Source organism: Ciona intestinalis, chromosome 9, assembly GCF_000224145.3.
Source record: "Ciona intestinalis chromosome 9, KH, whole genome shotgun sequence".
NCBI classification, from domain to species: Eukaryota; Metazoa; Chordata; class Ascidiacea; order Phlebobranchia; family Cionidae; genus Ciona; species Ciona intestinalis.
Window position 1 is genome coordinate 5815228 of NC_020174.2, and position 21378 is coordinate 5836605.

At 34.9% G+C, this 21378-nt stretch overlaps 1 protein-coding gene across 1 annotated transcript; it reads left to right on the forward strand.

The window, feature by feature from the left end:
- On the forward strand, nucleotides 1-19711 carry LOC100175735 (E3 ubiquitin-protein ligase ubr3). Its single transcript, XM_018813462.2, has 34 exons — nucleotides 1-193; nucleotides 467-645; nucleotides 1314-1492; nucleotides 1905-2049; nucleotides 2344-2501; nucleotides 2842-2948; nucleotides 3362-3514; nucleotides 3857-3935; nucleotides 4360-4562; nucleotides 5463-5622; nucleotides 5905-6085; nucleotides 7161-7228; nucleotides 7611-7745; nucleotides 8202-8397; nucleotides 8598-8780; nucleotides 9165-9271; nucleotides 9737-9827; nucleotides 10131-10255; nucleotides 10742-10988; nucleotides 11403-11470; nucleotides 11733-11915; nucleotides 12274-12454; nucleotides 12899-13138; nucleotides 13408-13554; nucleotides 14074-14293; nucleotides 14632-14849; nucleotides 15096-15262; nucleotides 15601-15722; nucleotides 16186-16363; nucleotides 16868-17009; nucleotides 17264-17352; nucleotides 17921-18052; nucleotides 18384-18654; nucleotides 18904-19711. The coding sequence occupies exons 1-34, from the start codon at nucleotides 54-56 to the stop codon at nucleotides 19065-19067; spliced, it is 5358 nt and encodes a 1785-aa protein (XP_018669007.1). The 5' UTR covers nucleotides 1-53; the 3' UTR covers nucleotides 19068-19711.
- The last annotated feature ends 1667 nt before the right edge of the window (nucleotides 19712-21378 follow it).

Sequence of the window (21378 nt, forward strand, 5' to 3'; positions counted from 1 at the left end):
ATAACCAAGTAGGCGCATTTAAACACAAACAGGCCTGTGCGAGGCAAAGCAAAATGGCGTATCTGCTTAATGGGTCCAAGCAAGTTGCCAGCAGCAAACTTGTCAATGTGTTTGAAAGGGATCATCAGAAAGGAGAGGAGCTTGTCCATGAATTGTGTGATCAACTACTTGACCCATCTAAGTTTGGGGAACGGTAAAGTTAATATAGATGCATGTTTTAAACTTGATCAAATTATATTGTCTACGATTACATAAGATATTTTAAATAAGGCATATATATATATAAACATATACTACTTCTTTTTTAGGGTTTTAATGCTTCAGTAGAAAAAAATTAACTAACGATTTAAAGTGGGTTGCTCAATAAAAATATAATAATACACCCACCTGTCCCTGCAGTCAATAATATCATCATGTATCGGTATTTATGTTGTGCATATTGTGGTTTATATATATATTTTTGCAGGAGTGATACCATTGAATGGTTGAAAGCTTTAATAAGCGGTGACGAAGACTTTACAAAGTTTTGTACAAGAGTCAAAAACATGGATTCTTCCCCACTGTGTGGGTGCGTGTGGACTGCTAACTTTGTGGCTTACAGGTGTCGTACTTGTGCAGCCTCGCCATGCATGTCGTTGTGTGCAGGTATGTGCAAATTTTAACCATTATTTTGCTGTAAATCCCCATTTTTCCTGTTCTCTGATCTTCGCTACTTAAACTAAAGACATAAATAAAACAAAATTCAATTTATGTACATTGTGCAGGTATGTGCAGATTTAAACAACGGTTTTGCCGTTAATATTTCTTTTTCCTGTTCTTTTTAATCTGGTCCTCGTTACTGTGTTTGGAGAGATAAATAAAAATTAAACTAATTTATAAAAGAAAGTTTAGTGTACATCATTCATTTATATACTTCCTTTTGTCTGTGTTTTTGTAAAAAAATCATTTATTTTACACAAAAGCACTCTGATACCATACACCACATAAACTGGTGACCTCGAATTATTAAACCTGAGACAAAATCTAGTTTGGATTTGGCTAGTCGAACTGATAGGCTTACTCTTAAAGATATTGCGACAGCTATATATGTATATTCCTTATCTGTTATCTTTATAATTAAAACACATATTAACCTATTCTAACAAATCCATAAAGTTACATACATGGTAACTTGTAAGCTGGCTACTAACAGAACACCTTGCTATAAAGACTGTCGTTTCCCTGCCATGCAAGGATATATAAATTACATTATTTCATTCATTACATTCGGTATCTTTTATATTTCATGCAATCATACCTATCTCTTACGTCAGCCTGCTTTGAGAGAGGAAACCACGATGGCCACGATTACAACATCTTCCGTAGCGAGGCAGGAGGAGCGTGTGATTGTGGCGATCCTAGTGTGATGAAGAAGTCCGGATTCTGCTCTCATCACGGACCTAATCGTGTTCCTCCGGAGCTAGCACCTCCAGGTTTCCTTTCAGCTGGAAAGGTAATTTTTATGTTTAATATTTTTGGATGTATATGAGTCTTTTATCTCTCATTAAACTTTTTTTCATACGTGATTAAACAGTTTGTGAAATTTTTCATACGTGATTAAACAGTTTGTGAAATTTTTCTACGTGAAATTTTTTCATGCGTGATTAAACAGTTTGTGAAATTTTTCTACGTGAAATTTTTTCTCTGTGATTTAACAGTTTGTAAAATTTTCATACGTGATTTAACAGTTTGTATAATTTTTTTACCTGATTAAACAGTTTGTGAAATTTTTCATACGTGATTCAACAGTTTGCGAAATTTTTCATATGTGATTTAACAGTTTGTGAGATTATATGCACTTGCATAACAAAAATTACATATGTTATTAAACTGTTTGTGTAATCCCGTGAATTGATCACAAACAGGTGATGCTTGACCGCATCATACTCGCGATGGTCCACATATTGAGGAAATTTTCATCTCACGCTTCACTCCATGAAACTTTCATTGTGAACTTCACGACCGAGATTGAAGAATTTTTTGCTTTTATTCTTGAACTTGTAAAGCTGGGTGAGCAAAACTTGTGTTGTTTTTCATCAAAGTTAAAAATTATTTCAAGGCCTTTTATTTTCAAAGACCTGCTAATATTTTACAGTTTTTTTAAAACCTTGTAAGTACTTTATCAAAAATAAATTCCCATTTTTTTTATTCTACACAAAAAAAAAATGTAAATATTTTTTGCAATATATGTATATATTATATATATATGTTTTTTAAGGATGAGTATTACTTTTTTTGCAATATGTATACTGTATATATATAGTTATGTTTTTAAAGTATGAACACTTATATATATGCTTACAGGTTCGCCAATACGAACTCATCTTACCCAACTCTTACTTAATGAGAAGCTTTACCAAGGTTTGATGCGATATAAAGGATACAAGTCGATTGAAAACCCGGACACATCAATCCGAAATTACCATAAAAACAGCATTTCCTGGTTCTTACATTCGGTTGCGGTACGTTGTGTTTAACTTGTTGATTGATGTTTATTAAAAGAGTTTTTTTTGCGACCCAAAAAAAAGATTTTTTATATCATGTTTAGAATGGATTTTAATTTTGAAATCATATTTTTGCCCTTTTTATAAAAAAATACTGAATTTATTTATCTTCGAATTCCAGTTGAATCTTATGTTTAATAGAAAGGTGCTGTGACCAAGATTAAGGAATAAATTAGTAGTTAGAAACAACAAAACAAAGATTTTTTTATTTTTTATAAATATGTATATATATATTTTTTTTTTTTTTTTGTATAACTGACCTCAATTTATTAATAAATTTTTATATTTTTTATTTCAGTGTGTAAAACAACCCATCATACCTCCGGATATCCCAGACAGAGGACAATTTAAACGTAGTGAAGAATATAAAAATTATGTGGATGAGATAACTTTTTGGATAGTAAGGTAAGACAATGGAGCAAACTGCCATTTTTTTGTTCCTGTTATTTTGTTTGTTTTTTTGTTAACTGTTTTTCCATATCTATCGATATTCAAAAATGTTTTTGAATTTGAACAAAGGAAACAAAGTTTTTGCTGTTAGTGATTAGGCATCTCTTTTAATGAATCATTTTATTGTAAATTTGTAACTTACCTATATTTGCCACATTAGTCAATGAAGTTTCCATGTTTGCTGACTATAAGTTTAAGTGAATTATAATTTTGTCATCCCAGATTTTACCTCGTTGTGTCTACTGTCAATACAAACAAACAAAGCCAAAGTATATCACATTCACTATATTAATTAATATGGTTTTCTATGTTAACCTACTAATTGTTACTAAATTTTATCAGTGCCCCCCCCCTTGCTTTTACTCCAGGTACGAGTTCCCAGAGCCGGTGATCCTTATCATCCTTAACCTTCTTCCTGATCCGGACATGAAAAGGGAGTTTTCGAAAGCGTTTGCTCGTCATTATTCAAGGATCGCTACTTCTCTTGCTAATTCCACGAAAGTGGATCAACTATCTACAAGGTAGGTTGCTGAAATTACATGAACTAAACCTGTAAAGTTTATGCGTGTTGTTTGAACATCTGTTATACAGAATACAATGCCTTGTTTTAATTTTAAATTAAGCATAGCATTTTAGGAGTAATGGGCCAACTGTAGTCCATATCTTAGGTATACTTGCATGTTGTACTTATTTAATTCCATGTTAAAAGTAATATTATTTAAATTACGAGTCAAATTAAGCTTAGCATTTTTGGGGTAATGCCAACTTTGGCTTAAATCCTAGGTTTCATATCGTGTCATTTATTAAGACCTCATTCATATAGAACAGAATGCTAATCTAATATTATATGGTAATTCTTTTAGAGTCGTTCACATATCTGTCCAGCTGTTCAGTAATGACGACCTGGCTTACATGCTAGCAGTGGAAGAGCATTTACTGCAGGTATTCTAATCAAGCAAAATATGTTATACCATTTTAATCACTGCAACAGGTCAATGCCTATGAGAGCAACAGTCTGATTGGACTTGGTCTATGTTATAACTATTGAGTACTGTAGTATAATTGTATGGGCACAAAATTAGGAATGGCCAACTTTTAAAACTGAGTTGACACCAGAGTTTTACAGCGAAACAGGTATTACCCTGCTGTTAGGTGTCTATACAAAAAAGCAAAGCTAATGTATATTGCATTCACCACGTTAATCGATGAGTTTCCCCATGTTTGACAACTATGAGTGTAACTGTATTTCATGTATGGCCCCTTAGATTTGACTAAGAATTAAAAAAAACTATGAAACCTATGTCTAATTCATTGCATACTATATATTGGCAATTAGCAGCGTTTGAACTCTGTTTCTATTTTTCAGATCTTTGTAGTTTCTACATACAATATTATAGACCCAAGCCTCCAAGCGTCAAACACCACTGAAAAGGATTTCCATCAGTGCGTCTTTTTTGTTGGTACGGACCCAGGAACCAACGCTTACTGGCCGATTGTCAGTGACTTTGTTAATGTTTTAAGCCACCCAAGGGTTGCAATGATGTTTCTCGCCGATAATAACTTGGTCAGGTAACAGTTTTTGTTTTAAAGATTGAGTGAATGTAACTTAATTATCTTTGCGTGGCCTGGATCAACAGTCACTGTAGCTTTAAACAAATGTTGTGCCACATTAATTAATGCCTTTGTGCACAACATGTTAATTTAGCATATTAATTAATGAGCTTTTTATGTTTTACAACTATGAGTGTAACTGAATTTTAGAAATGTTACTCTAGATTTTGTGGAAAATCTCAAAAGAATTTTAGCCTGTAATTCTATGTTTGTTCTTTGTCTGAACTCTTAAACAACTTGACACAGTGTAAAAATGAACTTTGTTTTGCACACAAATAGAATTTGACTTTGACTCTGCAATGTCAGCATTTTCAGTGTACCACATTCACTGCATAGCAATTGTCCTTGGGGAATTAACAAAGTTGTTTCGCATGTTGTTGTTTTGCATAGATATATTGTTGTGTATTGTAGTGACCTATGTCTTGTTTAAACGAATGTTTAATTAATCACATACGCTATACACTCTTGATGTCATTTTATGCAAACAGTTCTTTAATCAGTTTCTGTTTATCCGCAAACACCCCTAGTGTGTTGAACATGTTTGTGACTTTGTTATTTTAATTTGAGAATTTCCCCACAAACTTAATAAACAAGTCACCACTGTTTGAACTAAATTGACGTTCCAAAATATAACTATTACTGTCACTAGTTCACAACAACAACAATATATCTTGTATTATAACAACTGTCACTGTTACATTTGACCCAAATTTAAATTGTTTTCTGGAACCATTAATTTAAGGGTGACATATTTTTATTGTGTCAATTAACTTACCATTCAGATTCAATTACTCTAGAAATCCATATCTGTCATAGTGTCATTCCCTCCTAATATGTAATCTCTATTACAACATACAGTTCATGGGTCCAGCAGTTAACTTGCTTCAGTGGAATGAACCTTATACGTCGAGCCATTAGCTCCCACATTGAATACGAACCATCTAATGCCCTCATAGCTTTCTACACTGAGCGTGAAGCTTGTGCGTCACCACTGTGGACAATGTTAGATGTTTTACAGGTTGGATCATTAATATGCTACATTGTTATGTTACTTAATCTTTTAACAGCTCTCCTGGTATGAAAAAACAAAGTGCATTTCCGATGTTTCGTCTGCTATCCGGAAAGACCTGAAGTCTAAACCTTTAAACGTAACTAATTTTACACAACATCGCACTTTCTCAAAAAGTTTTAAATACAGACAGTTGTGTTTTCCACAAAACTTCTCGTCTTTGAACATAGTTAGCTGCTGTTTTCATTACAAAAATATGGTTAGATTAAAAATTCAGCACATCTTTTTTAGGATCGTGAGTCCTCCAACCTCAGCATTAATGTGATCCGAATCCTTCTTGATGCTCTCACTGAGTTCTTCGATGCACTCGGGTTTGAGGGTAAACCACCATTACCCTACGACCAGATCAGCTTCCACTACCCTCTACATAGATATCTCGCACATTTCTTATGTAATGCCATCAAAAACCAAGGTTTGGGATGATTTCTTTAGTTTTATTTTGTTCTATGTTGGTAAGGCACACCAAGGGTCTGAGGGTTAAGGCCAAAGTTGGCCCATTACCCAACATCCGGGGTGCTACCGCATGGACCTTACCAGTTTTTAGAGCCTGTTGCTTCCCAGAAGGTAGGTGACAAGGTGTTAAATGGTAATGGATGGGAGACTTTCGTTGACAGCTTAGCCATGCTTAGAACTTCCTTAGTTACTTATGAATGTAAAACGTTTTAAAATGCAGGGGAGGCAGTAATAGTTAGATGAAAATTCTTTTAAACAATGATACCATTGTTAACTGATTAACACAGTACAAAATATTCAGGTAGACCTGACTACCATGCAACCCAGGTTTGGTGCCGATACCCTTAGGTTAAATATTGATCACTTTCACTTAATCTTAAGCCATGTGTAATTACCCCACTAGCAATTAATATGAGCAGGTCAATTGAGTTTAAAAAGTTAAATCAATAAATCACTACTAAATATGCAGCAAACAAAAATCGATTCTAACTAATAGTGTAGCAACGAGACATATATTTGGTAATTACTATTACTAGCCCTTTTAGTACACCATTACTTTGCCTTCAACCAGAATTGCCCGACAACATGAGTAGCAGACAATGGCAGATGAACGAAACATGCCACATTGCATTTTAGAAATTTAGTTCTTAGGAAGAGCCATGTTAATGTACCACCATTATTTTTTTTTATCTAAATGTATATTTTTAGTCCACAAACTTGTAGTGGTAACGTTAGGGTGTTATAACACAGATTTTGAAACAACGGTAGTATAAGTTTCAGCTTTTAAACTTTCTGTTAGGTGTCTATAAAAACAAGCAGAGCCAAAGTATATTGCATTCACCACATTAATCAATGAGGTTCCCTATGTTTGACAACTTTGAGTGTAATTGCATTTTAACAATGTCACCCCAGATTTCACTCTGCTGTTATGTGTTAATAGATACAAGCAGAGCCAAAGTATATTGCATTCACCATATTATTCAATGTGGTTCACTATTTTTGTCAAAAAAATATATATAATTTTTTTTTCACAGCTGTTGAGATCTCCGACATTGGTGTTGACCATGATGAAGCTGTTAAGTTAATGGCACATCCATTGCAGGTAATGGATGCTTGTGAATTAATTTTGTATAAGTCATTTAAATCAATGAGTATACACTAACATTACTCTGATAAATATTACAACTTGAATAGGACTTTAAAACATTAAATTTCTAGATGAGTTGTTTTGGGCTTATAATAGACATTTGTAGAAGCAACATGTAAACTGAATATACATGTGTAACAGCCATTATATATTGTACAAGTGTTATTATATTTTGTACAAGTGTTTTTTCCGTATGGTTGATAATTTAGACAACACTTTAGTGACCACTGGGCTTGAGTAATGGGTATTAAGTGTCTTGTTTAAGGGCACGTACCCGCATATACCCAAAATAGTTGCATTTATAGAATAAACTTATGTTATTATATTATGTATGTAGGTTCTGGCTTGCATGCATGAGATACAAGTTGGAATGTGGGTTCGAAATGGTGCTTATATCTCAACACAAGCTCTTGCTTACAAACAATATTTCTTCTGCTCATTTTTCTTTGATGCCGACTTATACTTGTTACAGGTATCTATAACTTGTTCTGGGGTAATGGGCCGAATCTGGCCTAAATCCCAGGTCCCTGACAAGGACCTCACTCATGTAGAAAGAACTTGTACTACAAATGTACTCGAATGCAGTAGTTTTTAATTTAAAACAATGTTGTATTTTTAATAATAATGATAATATTGTTCACAATAAGTGCAACTTTGTTATTTAACAAAAATTGAACCTTTAAAATCATGGTTCTAATAAAAAATTGCAACTTTATTGCCAAGCTGACAGAATTACCCAACAATCGTTTTAAGAGTTGGGAAATTGGGCTAAATCTTGGCTTTGACCTAAATCCTAGGTCTTTTTTCACAAATAATGAATAAAAAATGATTTATAAAAAAAATACAAGCGTATTCTAAACAAATATATATAAAATTATTGCAAAAAAATACAAAAAGTAAAAGTTTACACAATCAATATTCCCCACAGTTCTGTGCTTCCATAATCTCGCCAGATCTTTTCATTGCTTCAATATTTGAGCGATGCCGAGTGACTAACCACCTCACGGTGTCGGATCACAATCCATCCTCATCTGATTCAAGTCCAGATGAGGATCGAGCTCCCAAGATGATGGAAGCGGCTTTCAACATCCTCCTCTCTGTACTTGGGATCCAGATTCACCTTGGTAAGTCTTGTTGCTGAATATTTTTTTTGGAAGTGAAAATAAAAAAAGAAAATAATTTGAAACTTAATTTAAAAAAAAAATTAATTAGAAACTAAAATTTAAAAAAGTTGTAAAAACTTGAAACTAAAACTAAATAAAGATAATAGTTTAAAAAATAAACTCAAACAATTTTTTAATTGTTTATCGTGATATGTTTATAGGTTTACCAGATGATGAAGTCATAAGGTCTGAAACAGTTGTCCTGCTTTCCTCTCAATCTTGTACATACAGTAAGTTGTCTGACCATATACCCCAGTGTCATGAGTCGCACTCCGGTCTCAGGTCTCGACATTATATGTCTCTCTTCAGTGATTGCCTAAGCCAGCTTGCTGTCAAGAAAGAAGGTAAGTACAACTAAATATATCTATTTCTGGAAACCATATACTTTATGTAGCTGATGTTTGCATTTTGCCACATAATCTCACTTAAAAATAGGAAACCGTAAAGGTGTAAATCTTAACTTGTGAGTAGGTACTGCCTATTAGGATAAATAAGTTATATTCATTCATTCACTTGTATAAGTAAACCTTTACTTGTAGGTAGACATTGTTGTTCTCAATTACATATATAAGTTGTCTTGGGTGCTGGGGTATCGGGCAACTTTGGTCTAAATCCTAACTACTCTAGACCTCACTTAGATAGCTAAAGGTACAACACCACTAGGACAAAAAGTAAAATTTGTGTCTCAGTATTTTTCCTAAAATTACTGATACAACATTACAATAAAGGAGAGGCAATGGACCAAACCACATACATTCTAAACAACACCGCGTGGAAATATTACGACCCGGTGTTTACCGAACATCGGACGCTTTACAAGAAGGTTGTTCAACAGGCAAGTAACATAAGATTTGTAACATCACTGTACACGTTTACTAAGTACTTAAATAAGGATAGTCAATTTTTGTAGCTAAGCGATTTTAAAAATGTGAACGCTCATGCAATAATAATGGAAACACTAAATGCTAGAATAGAATTTATTTAAATAGGAGACTTATATTGCTAGTTTTTGGTGAAATGAACAAATCTTTGGTACACCATTATACCCTTTTTGCATGGTCACTTTTATGCTCGTAAGTACTCGCATATTTACTCGCAAACGCTTATGACGTTATGCGTATTAACTTTGTTTTTGTGAGTAAATATGCGAGTACTTACGCGCATAAAAGTGACCATGCAAAAAGGGTATAAGTTAGACTCAATTTTTTTCTGCATGTTTGGTAGATTGTGTCCATTAAATTATAAGCTATTATTTATGCTAATAAAAGTTGTTTAATCAATTATTTATTTAATACACCAGGCACATACCAACTACTTCCAACACCTCAGAGATAACAGTCTAATACCACAGCAAGGAATAACTGAATCTACAATATGGCCACCATATATACGTAAGTACTAATTTTTCCTTTTACAAAAATGACATCTATATATATATATATATACAACAATGAGACCCCCAGGGGTAAAGTTATGTTGGTATAGATACTGCAGCGCCTGCTTGTTTTTTGTGCTAGTTTTACAAGTTAATTTGAGATTATTCTATTCTCGTAATTTATGATTGTAACGCTACAAAAAACTTTAAACTATAAAAAAGCCTCCACTACTAAAAAATGTCACATTTAAAAAATGGTAAATTGTGTTTATATCGGTGTTGCTACAATTAATCTGATACCACTTCTGTTCTATTACAGCTATTTCCGAACCACCCCACAGCTACAAAGGGTTAACCCGTATATTACACTGTCGTACAACTCATGCCTTCATCTATGTTATATTATATAAAGCACTTCACGATCATGCTGCTGTTACAGAGACAGTAAGTTCGCAGTTTTTGTTCACAAAATTTGATCTGTGCTAACACTATTTAGAGTAAAATGTTCAAATCCGACACCAATTATAGTGTAAATAACTTTTCACAGTACCCTAATTGTATTGTGAAAACAAAAATAAAACAAATTTTGGCAATAATTATATTTTAACATTAAAATCGTTATTTCCATTTACAGTTATATAGAGAGTAATGTAACTGTACATTTTCCTGATAAATTATTATGCCATCAAGATATATAGCATGTCTGTATACTATACAAGTATAGGAGGGTGGGGGAAATGGGACACCTTTTCATTCTATTTTCTTGACTCGCATGGTAGTAAACAAAGAACATTCAAAGAATTATTAAACCGTATCCTCGCGACCCCCATAGACCGTTGTTAATTGTTTAAAACACGACCAGGATATTTGGATATTATGTGCTAGAAGTGTACCGTCTTTCCCCACCTTAGTATTTAAATATTTTCACAGACACTGGCGATGGCTCTTCATGTATTAGAGGCGGCATTAAGCTTACGAAACAACCACACGGAAGATGTGCACGGTCTCAGCTCCCCAGATTTGAAACGTAGCAAAGTGGAAGACTCGTGGCACAAACTCTTCCACTCCTGGTTTGAATCGGAGGACATACTCATCAACATCCGGAAGACAATAGACATGGTGCAGGCCCCTCTTTGGAAGAAGATGGACACTTCACACGATATGGATGTCTCACAAGGTATGGCTTGCTTCTATTCTATATAGGTACATATACTGGTATAGTAAGGTTCTAGAGATCTGGGATTAAACTCAGAGTTGGTTCATTAACTCCTAGTCATATGCAAATTGTTATAGAGTGAAAAATGATTAAAAATTGATACAAAAAGTTTAAAAAAGTGACACTCGTGATTGTAGTATTCTTTGGTTACTGAAAATATGCATAAACTTTAGACCCAAAAAATCTGTTTAGTTGTGTAATAAAGTATTTTTCCATAGCTACTTTTTGTAGCAATTTTTAAAAAAATGTCCAATTGATTTTTTTGCTAGCACAAACACCTGTGTTGTTAGAGAGAAAAATGAGACAAATGGTCGAAGCAGAAAATTTGTGAAATATATCTTGTTTCTAAAAAGAATATAACGTTTTTATTTACAGAGCAAAATAATGAGAACTCGGGAAATTCACAAACAACTGGTCAGTCGGCAACCTTTGTTGCAACAGGGGTAAATATTTGTTATTTTGAGATGACCAAAATATATGTAATATATACCAAACTTGAATTTATAAAGCATTGGTTGAAGAAACCTAAATTACAGAAAAACTTCCACAGTTTTGTTAACTAACAATTATGAAAAATAACCCATAAAAAATATTAAACTCCTACTTTAAAAAAAAACTTGTTTTTCCAACAATTTTTAAAATAATTTTAACACAGAAAAAAACGTTATTTTTGAAAGGAAAATTGTTTAAAATGTAATTTCACAGGAAAGCATGTTAAGCATGCTGATTAAGCTGCATGATAAGTTTCATGGGAACGCTGGCAGTTTCCATCTTGACATAAATAAACTGTTTGGACGCGAACGTACAACAGTTATACCATCCACCCCAACAAATGTCATTTCCAACGTTCTTCATGTGGCTGCCTCGAAAAGCTCTGAACTCCAAATGGTAATAAATAAGTTTAGTATGATGTTACATTCACTATAACTCGTAACCTGGAACAAGATATGAAATAAAACATCCATGTTATAACCTGAACCGATGTTGCTCTGCCCCACTTATGCTAGAAAAGTACCAATCTAGACTTGTCTAGATTAACCATTTTCAAGAAAAAAAATGTTTTCAAGAGAAATCTTTTATCTGTTAAAGAAAATGAACACAAAAAAGTAAGACAAATTTCTGTTTTCATCAAAATAATTTCTGTTTTTATCAAAAATTTAAATAAAAAAATGTTGACAGATTTATTTACTTATGTTTTTTTTACTTTTTTTTAAATGTTAACTAATAATTTTTTACTTTTTCTCAGACCATCCAGGTGATCATGAAGAGCTTGTCTCCGAGTACTTCCTCTTCCACCTCCCCTATGAACAGTCAGGATGGTGGAGGACCAAGTGTGGATTATGAGAAGATAAAGAGGAGGAAGCAAGCAAGGGAGGCGAGGATTAGAATGATGCAACAACTCGCTGAGAAACAGAAACAATTTATGGGTGAATAATATTCCAGCTACTGTTAAACAATTCATTTGTAGCTAAAAATTTTTAAATAGTTTGCTCAAACTTTTTTGCAAACTTTTTAATAATTTCCTTTAATTTATTTAAAAAAATATTTTTTGATAATTTTTATGTGTTTAAATATTTGTTTGCTTCCCTAACTAAAATTTTTCCTTTTAAATTTAACAATTTTATTTGGGGTGTTGAGGTGACAAACCAACTCTGGCCTAGATACTGCAACATGCCATTCTCCTATAGAGTTAGGGCTACAGGTATTGTTTAATTGTGTAAAGATGCTTAGTTTAATACCAAATAGGACGAGAAAAGATAACAAAAACATACCCCATGACCCATCTTAACCCACCCTACTATACAATTGTTTGAACATTTAAAACAATTCCTGAATCAAGCGTGACCGTTTCCATTTCTTTTATTTTTTAGAAAATGTTGAAATGAATGAACTTGACTCTTCTAATGAGGAAACCACGGCATCTGTGTCCACGGAACCTCCATTCAATACTTCGCCACTTTCTGATGACACTGAACCACCAGCAAAGTACGAGTGTGTGATCTGCGGCACTGTGGAGACAGAAATGGAGGCGCCATCGGTAGTGAATGCTCCAAACCGAGAGCAGAAATTGATGGGTATTATTTGCCTTGCTCAAGCCACATCTGTGCTGGGTGAGATTTTGTTATTTATTGCAACAAAAGTCGCCGTGGCAAAGAACTTAGCTCAGAGGTGATGGGTTCAAGGCTTGATGCTGCTACCATTGTGTGCATCTGTTTCCATAAGCAAGACACAAGTGCTCCAACCCAGTGATGTTTTTTAAATTATTGAATTGTCAGCTTCACATGAATAATCACCCACCAAGTTACATGCGTGTCAATATAATTTGTGGTAGTTCAAAATAGACTAAAGTTTTACATTATGATACTTTTCTATATTCCAGGCCATCGTAGTGACAGCAATAACAGGTTGGCTCCCTTCAAACCTGGAAATCCTCACCGCATGATACCACACAAGAACTCATACAAATATTTTGTTCAGAAAAGAAACAGTTGGTTAAGATTGAGCTCATACAAGCATGTTATTGGAGGTTAGTTGTGATATACGATATTTTTGGGAGAATAGTCTTGTGGCTCACGGTTATAGCTCATCGTGTAGCGACCCCGCTTATTTTCTTCCAACTAAATGTAAATATGTTTTTAACAGTAAGCTTATTTTAGCAACTGTTGTTTTGTCGCTATATCCAGTCTTTTCCTTTAAATGATAGTATTTCTAAATCTTTACTACCGTAATCGAAACAAATAAATTTAAAAAAAAAAGGGTTTAAAAATTATTTATAATAATTTATTATTCCCGTAATAAGAAGATACTGGTTTAGGTGTTGCTATTGTTGTGGTTGTGTGACTCTGGACAAGGTGTTTATTGGCCATTGCTCCAACCCAAATGGTAACTAAGTGGTTCTAGAAATCTGTAATTATTCTTTGTTCACTACCAAATTAAACGAGGAAAGATAATGAAAACTTGTCTCAGCTTACCCCACCCTACTATATAATAATCGACCAAAATACATCTCCTGTCCATCTTTTTTTTAAAAACAAAATCTTTGCAGAGACTGAAACAGCTGACATTGCCGTGGGCGCGCACATATCGACCTGCGGCCACCACGTGCACTTTTCGTGCCACCGGGACTACACGGACTCCGTGTCCCAGCACGAATCATCACAGATCAGCAGGGATATGCCGCATGGTTTCCAATGCCCCATGTGTAGGCAGGTCTCTAATATTATTCTGCCATGCAATATACGATACAGGCGTACAAGTGAACTGAGGTGAGAACTATTTTTATTTATTTTGTTAAAAGAAAAATATTAAACTAATTTTAAACTTTAAAAAAAAATTAAACTTTACAAACTATAAAAACTGACAGTATGGAATGCCAAGCTTTTTTACTTTCCTGAGAAAGCATTAGTTTGCCTCGGAGTTACTTTTTACTTTGTTGTTTACGCCAACACCCAGCCAGAAAAAAAATTGGGGGGGGGTTTAATAAATTTTTTTTTTATATTTTTTTCAAGTTTTTTTGGGTTTAAAAGGACGGGTCGTGACCCCTAACCCCCCTGGCTGCGCCACCGCCAACACCTATGGTTGATCGTTATACCTTTATACACAGACCTGATGTTCCATCTGATACAAACATCGTGAATGCTTGTTCAACCACAGCAACCACTATATCACTAACAATTCAAACCACCCTTCATGTTATAATGATGGTACGGCTGAACTTGGAGCAACATCTGCTACAACTCGGCAACACTTTACTTGCGTCTTCAACATCATATGGGTCGCCACGCGGAGCCAATTCTTGCATTCAAAGAAAACTACCCATTGGTAAATATGCATGGATAAAAAATAGCATTAACTTATCTTGGTGGGGTAAGAACAGTGGTTATAACACGGGTATACACCTCGTGCTTGCTTTTGAGATGTATAAAAAATCATAAATTTGTATATTGATAGAAATGTTCAAATGCAGAACTGTTACGTTGTTTGATACTTTGGTGGTACTTTTGAATCCTTTAAGGTATTTTCATCTTTTGTCATTGTTGTGCCCGTTTAACCCAGTAATCCTTACAGGTCCCATGTTCTTTCTACTTCAACGAATCAACATAGGTTTACACAAATCCTCCACCAGCAAAACAATCAAAGATTTGCTTTCTAACCTTGAATTCCCAACTTCTGGCTTGAACTCAAAACAAGAATTACCTTTGTTGCTACAGGATCCAATCTCTCTACTGATAAAGGTAATTATTTTGCATTTTGTTTTTATTTTTGCAACTCGATTTGTACACAACTTATTGGGTCATATAAAATCCAAAAACAATGTCAGAAAATCTCTTTTATAATACTTCTGGCGGCAACAACATATATTTTTTTGGTAGTATACAAAGAATATTCAAAGAAATATAAAACGGTATCTTTTTTGTACTCTCATAGGCCATAGACCGTTGTTAATTGTTTGAAACACGATCAAGGTATTTGGATATTATGTGCTAAAGTCGTCCCTTCTTCCCCCACCCTACTATATATATATTTTTAAACTATATGCCTGCCCTGTTACAAGACAACCATATTTTCTCAGATCAGCTCAAGTTTCTATCCTTCCCTTACGCAATACCGCAGCCATGTACAACTACTATACAACCTTGCGTACGTGCAATCTCTTATACAAGTATGCACCCAGTTCTCACACGACGAACGAAGGTAATTAAAGTAGAATTACGAATATGGCCCGTTTTGTAAGATTAGTCAAATTATTTTCACTGTTTTTTTATTACGTGAGTTCAATGTTCCTACTTTCCCCACTTCTCTAAGAGTGTGCGACTAATTTACTCAGTATCAGTTTAATTGTATCTAAATATGGACTTTTTATCCCAGAAAGTTGTTTATGCTGGACCATGAGTATAGTGTATAAAAGGTTACATGAGTTGTATAATTATAGCTGCATGTGTTACGGGTCATAGTTACATAAGTTACATTTCCAATGTGTCGTTGTTTAAGCAATTACACCAGTTTCACCAGTCAAAGTTAAAAATCTGATGCCGAATCATGCCTATAACATTGGCTACTGTAAAAAAAACAACAAAAAAACGAAGCAATTGATAAGTTGATTGGTTAAACGATTAAAAACGATGCAGATTGATTAAAATAATCTTATTTCCCTCAGAGCATGGAAGAGCAATGTTAGTGCATCACTTGGCGGGATTCCTTTTTCCCCAACTGATATGAACTGTTTGTTGGGACTTGTAATTCAAACACTGGATGCAAAAACTTTTAAAACAGATGAATCTCATTTATTTAGTAGCAGTGGTCTTGGTTACCTTAACACCGTCTTCTCACCCCAGGTTTGTGTTGAATAAGAATCTCCAACAATAAATAAGTCTGAACATGCCATTCAGTGCAAAATATATCTCTTATATTATACAATTTGCTGAACTTAATTTTTGTCTGGTATGTCTTTCGTAGCACCAAATCCTGACTGTATTTCTTTACAAAAGAGTCATAAGATTAATTAAGTCCCATTTATCGATTTGTTCATCAATTTATTTTGTAACATTATGCGAGGATAAATAGTTTACATACGTGGTAACTCGTAAGCAGGCACGAGTTGTATGAAACAGAACACTCTTGTTAAAACGACTGTCGTTGCCCTGCCACACAGGGCTAAATAACTCACGTCACATCCACTCAAACATTATGTAACAATATGTGAGGATAAATAAGTTGCATATGGTAACTTGTGAGCGGGCAAAAAGTGGAGAAACCTATCATTGGCTCACCACGCAGGGCTAAATAACTAACATCCATCCACTCAAATATTTATTATTTACCACAACCCCAAACCACAGTCAGTAGTAACCAACGTCGAGCAATCCCTCCTCTCCTACCTTCGGATCGCTGCTCTTCTACAATCTCACATCTTCTCCCAACATCCGATCCCCATCCAATCAGAGTCCGGAAACGAATTCTTAGAGCTTGTCAAAATTTTAGGTGATTTAACAAAAAATTTAAACAAAATTTTAAATTAATATTTTTAACATATTTTGAGTTTAATTAATGTAAAAACAACTTTTAAATATATACTTCTATAAAAATAGAAAGGTAACAGTTGTTATAACACAGGTGTTCTGTTTCATACACCTCGTGCTCGCTTACGTATCACCACGTATGTAACTGTGTTTTACCATTTTGCAAAATCACTACAAAGTATATATGAATGCACTTACCTAAATATTTTTACGCAGGTTTATTTGAAGGCAAGGATAGTGTGAGTGCGACCAAATGCTTAAAATGGAGGTCGCCTAGGTCGGTTATAACGCGGTGGTGTGACGCTGTAAGTTGAATACGAGGTTCTTTATCGATTGTGTTTGCTTGAAATAATCATTATAAAGTTTAGTAACAATCACCCACGTAGTTACATATGTGGTAACTCATAAGCAGGCACGAGGTGTAACAACTGCCAAGACACACCAGGATAAAACAAGTTACATTCATATATAAGAGTTTGAGACGTTTTAAACACTTTCACTCAAGTTTTTATATCTGTGGTTTGTTTTAACCACTGTCGTTTTGTTGCTATTTCCATTCTATTTGGTATTTTGATTAAACTTACTTTATTCCTGTATCGAAAGAGATAAATACAGTTCATATATTAGGGTGGGGGAAGGGACACCTTTAGCACATCATATCCAAATATCCTGATCGTGTTTTAAACAATTAACAACGGTCAATGGGAGTTGTGAGGTTATTGTTTTATATTTCTTTGAATTTTCTTTGTTTACCACCAAATGGGACGAGAAAGTAGAATAAAAAGGTGTTCCATCTTCCCCCACTCTAGTTATACTATATGTTGTTCAAACTCACCATCAAACACAACCTTATAAAACACAACTTTTTTACAGCTCAACAACTTTGTGAGGACAGATGTCGTAATATCCCGTCAATTAATCAACGCTCGCAAGGAATGGTTTCCACCCAAACTAGTAGAGTTACCACATGAATACAGTGTGTTGTTTCAACGATACAGACAAGTGGTAAACACAGCTATGAGTAATGTCCATGGGATCTAGGATTTAAGCCGTACTTTGCCCATTACCCCAACACCCAGGGTTTTAAGTTAACTTACTAAAACGTTTTTTATTTGAATAAATGAAGTTTTTTATCCTCGCATGGCAGAATAACAACATTTATTATAGTCTCTGTTTTATACACATTGTGATTGTTTACAAGATATATTTTACCACTTTGTTGGTGATTGTTTGTTGATAATTTTGGTAGCAGCGTCGAGCCTTGAACCCATAACCTCTGTGCTAGAGGCAGGCACGCTAACCACTCTTGCCGGATTTTTAACCTCTTTGTTTCTAGGAATGCGACAAATGCAAAACAATCCCCAAGGACCCGGCCCTGTGTCTTGTATGTGGTTCCTATATCTGCTACAAGAGCAAGTGTAAGTTTGTTGAGACAGAACCTGAACTACAAGAAACCATGGCTCGCTTACTAGAAGCTAACAGAAGGTTGCGACAGGATAATGCAGCCAGTCGCCACTCAAAGACTTGTGGGGCAGGCACTTGTATACTGCTGTTGATTAATTCCTCTATTGTGGTCGTTATAAGAGGGTCCAGGGCTTGCATATGGGGTGAGTAGCACTGTTATGGGTTAAGATACATTGTATTTGTATTCGTTATGCATGCATGTTAGTATTTACATGCAGATAACATAGCCAGAATGACTTGTTAATACGTAGCAGCCAGTAACAGACGTGTGTAACAGCTAGGTTAGATTTCAGATAGGAATAGCAAAATGGCGCCCATTTTTTTGCATGCTGTAATTGACTTTGCGTGCCCATATCTGCTTACGGATTCTCTGACGCGAAACTTCGATTCAGGAACTCTTTATTTGGACGCGCATGGAGAGGAGGACAAAGGTTGGAAAAGAGGAAAACCACTATTTCTAAAACGGGAACGACTGGAGTTATTAGAACGACAGTGGATTCAACATTCGTTCGATAACTCTTGCAAGAACTGGGCCGCCCATCGGCAAACACTGTGAACATATAAGAGATATCCGTATATGATTCAACATTAAGCGGCAATGAGTGTACAGCCATCATGCCTACTATCATAAACATAGCGTTCAAAGAGCAAGTTTGAATTGCTAAGTGGAATCTAATGCAAGATAAGTATCACTACATATCGGTCGTGCCGTCTCGGGGCAGCTCTTCGTTTATCATCATTACTGAGTCTTATACATGCGGTGACGTATTACTTCTTTATTGTTACATCATACATCTGTGATACGTCACAGGCAACGTCATTTTTTCTCTCCTGACTTCCTGAAAAGTTCCACCTCTGATTTTCGATTTTACTTTAAAAATCAATAAATTCCTCTTTTAAGCTTTGCTTTCCGGCACTTCCCAACTTTATACAACTCTTTGATTCTCCTAATACAGTTCTATAACCACCAGCACCAGATATTTAAACACTTGTTCCAGCTTTTACAGTGTTCGGTATTGGCAGTATACTTAATTCAATTCATTTGACATTTTCCCTTTAAGCTTGCCATCCATTATTGAACTGTGGTGTTCCTCGTTTCTTGCACCGAAAATGCAACTGTAACCCGTTTTATTCTACCACAAACATACATGGCGCTTTTCTAGATTTTTTTTTCAAAATAAAAGTCAAACGCGACGATTTCTTCTTGTGAGTTAAATAAATTCTTGTGTGGCGGGAAACGACAGTCGTTATAAAACCTGTTTTATTTTCATATTTTTATAATGTAGCCGCCAATCAGACGACTAATTAAGGACTCTTGGTAGCAGCGTCGAGCCTCGAACCCGTCAGCCCTTTAAATGATAATGCTATAATGAGATGGCTTTAACAACCAATGGTCTTGATAGTTTGCATTTGACTATTTAATACACTTCAGAAACTCCTAACGTATACAGCACTATAGCAATTATTTGTGCTTTTGACAATAAACTTCGCATTTTTAGAGTCGCAGGGCTACAGTGACTTAATTCTGTAAATATTCTTTGTTTACCACCAAATGCGACGATAAAAAGAATGAAAACATTGACAATCTTACCCCAACCTGTTATGTTTAAGTGCAGGTGATTGTATGTAATATATGGACGAGTATATTTGTCTAGGTTAATAACATGCAATCAAAACATCTGACATCAATGTTAATATTCTCTACTGGCCAATTAGCTTGGTTATGTTTCGTAACCTTTGTGCAGCAGTTGCGATATTGCAATGCCCTTTAAGGTTTTTGGTTATTGCCATATACACAATTTAGTTATTGTCCCACGTGTCACTTTTCAATGGTATCTCTACCTTCAATCTGTATTGTTATACAGCCTGCTATTTCAGCGGCCCACGCGTTCTTTAACTGCCCCCACCTTTCAACGGCAATTTCGGTGCACCAAATCTAAACTTACGGTTCGGTTTGACGGGAATACAGGCGCCGAAAATGTCAAAGCAGATTGCGGGGAATTAGATAATGATTCAAGCTGCAGATAAGACAAGAGAAAATGTCGCTGCAATCAATCTGTTCCCATTGAAGTTTTACTCGCATATAGCTAAAACCGGTCTAACCGCTGCAGCAAAATCGAGCCACTTACAAAACACCCCTATTATAATTTTGATTTTTCAAGACTCCAGTTACACGCATACCGCACGAATCCGGTCGTCCGGCGTGCCCTGCAATCAAATCTTTAAATTAAGGACACCAACACTTTAAAACCCTGTCTTCCACGTAGAGTTAATTTCATGTCAGTATAGATTACGGTTGATCCTTTGCCCAATACGTGCAGTATATTTGTTGTGAGTTCATAAACTTCGAACCAAACGACCTGAAACTTGCTTTTAACCAGACACGGGTTGTTGTTCGTATTTATTTACTAACATGACGTCACGTACAACTCATCGCGCATCAAACAACACAGCGAGAACAGTCGTCATAAGAAGTGGATTTCTTGCACCTCATTTTCCCACGACCTCCAGACTGCGATACGTATATATATATCTAATTTTTAGTTTTATATACAAATTAATTGGAGAAAATAACAAAGCTGTCACTTTAATGTATAAATCAGAGATTTCTTGTCAGTTTTGATACAGTTATGATAGACCATATCTCTATGATACAATTTTCATCTCAAACGTTTTGATTAAAAAGCTAAACCATCTTTGGTGATGTGGGCAGAGTTAAAAACGATGTAACTTTGATTTCGCTTTTGTAGTTTGATATTTGACCATAATTTCGACATAATTAGCACTGAGTATTTCATTGGCATAAAAACAGCCGCACATAAAAACAGCTAAGATCTTACCAAGAATAAGCAAGTCAATTAGGTAAT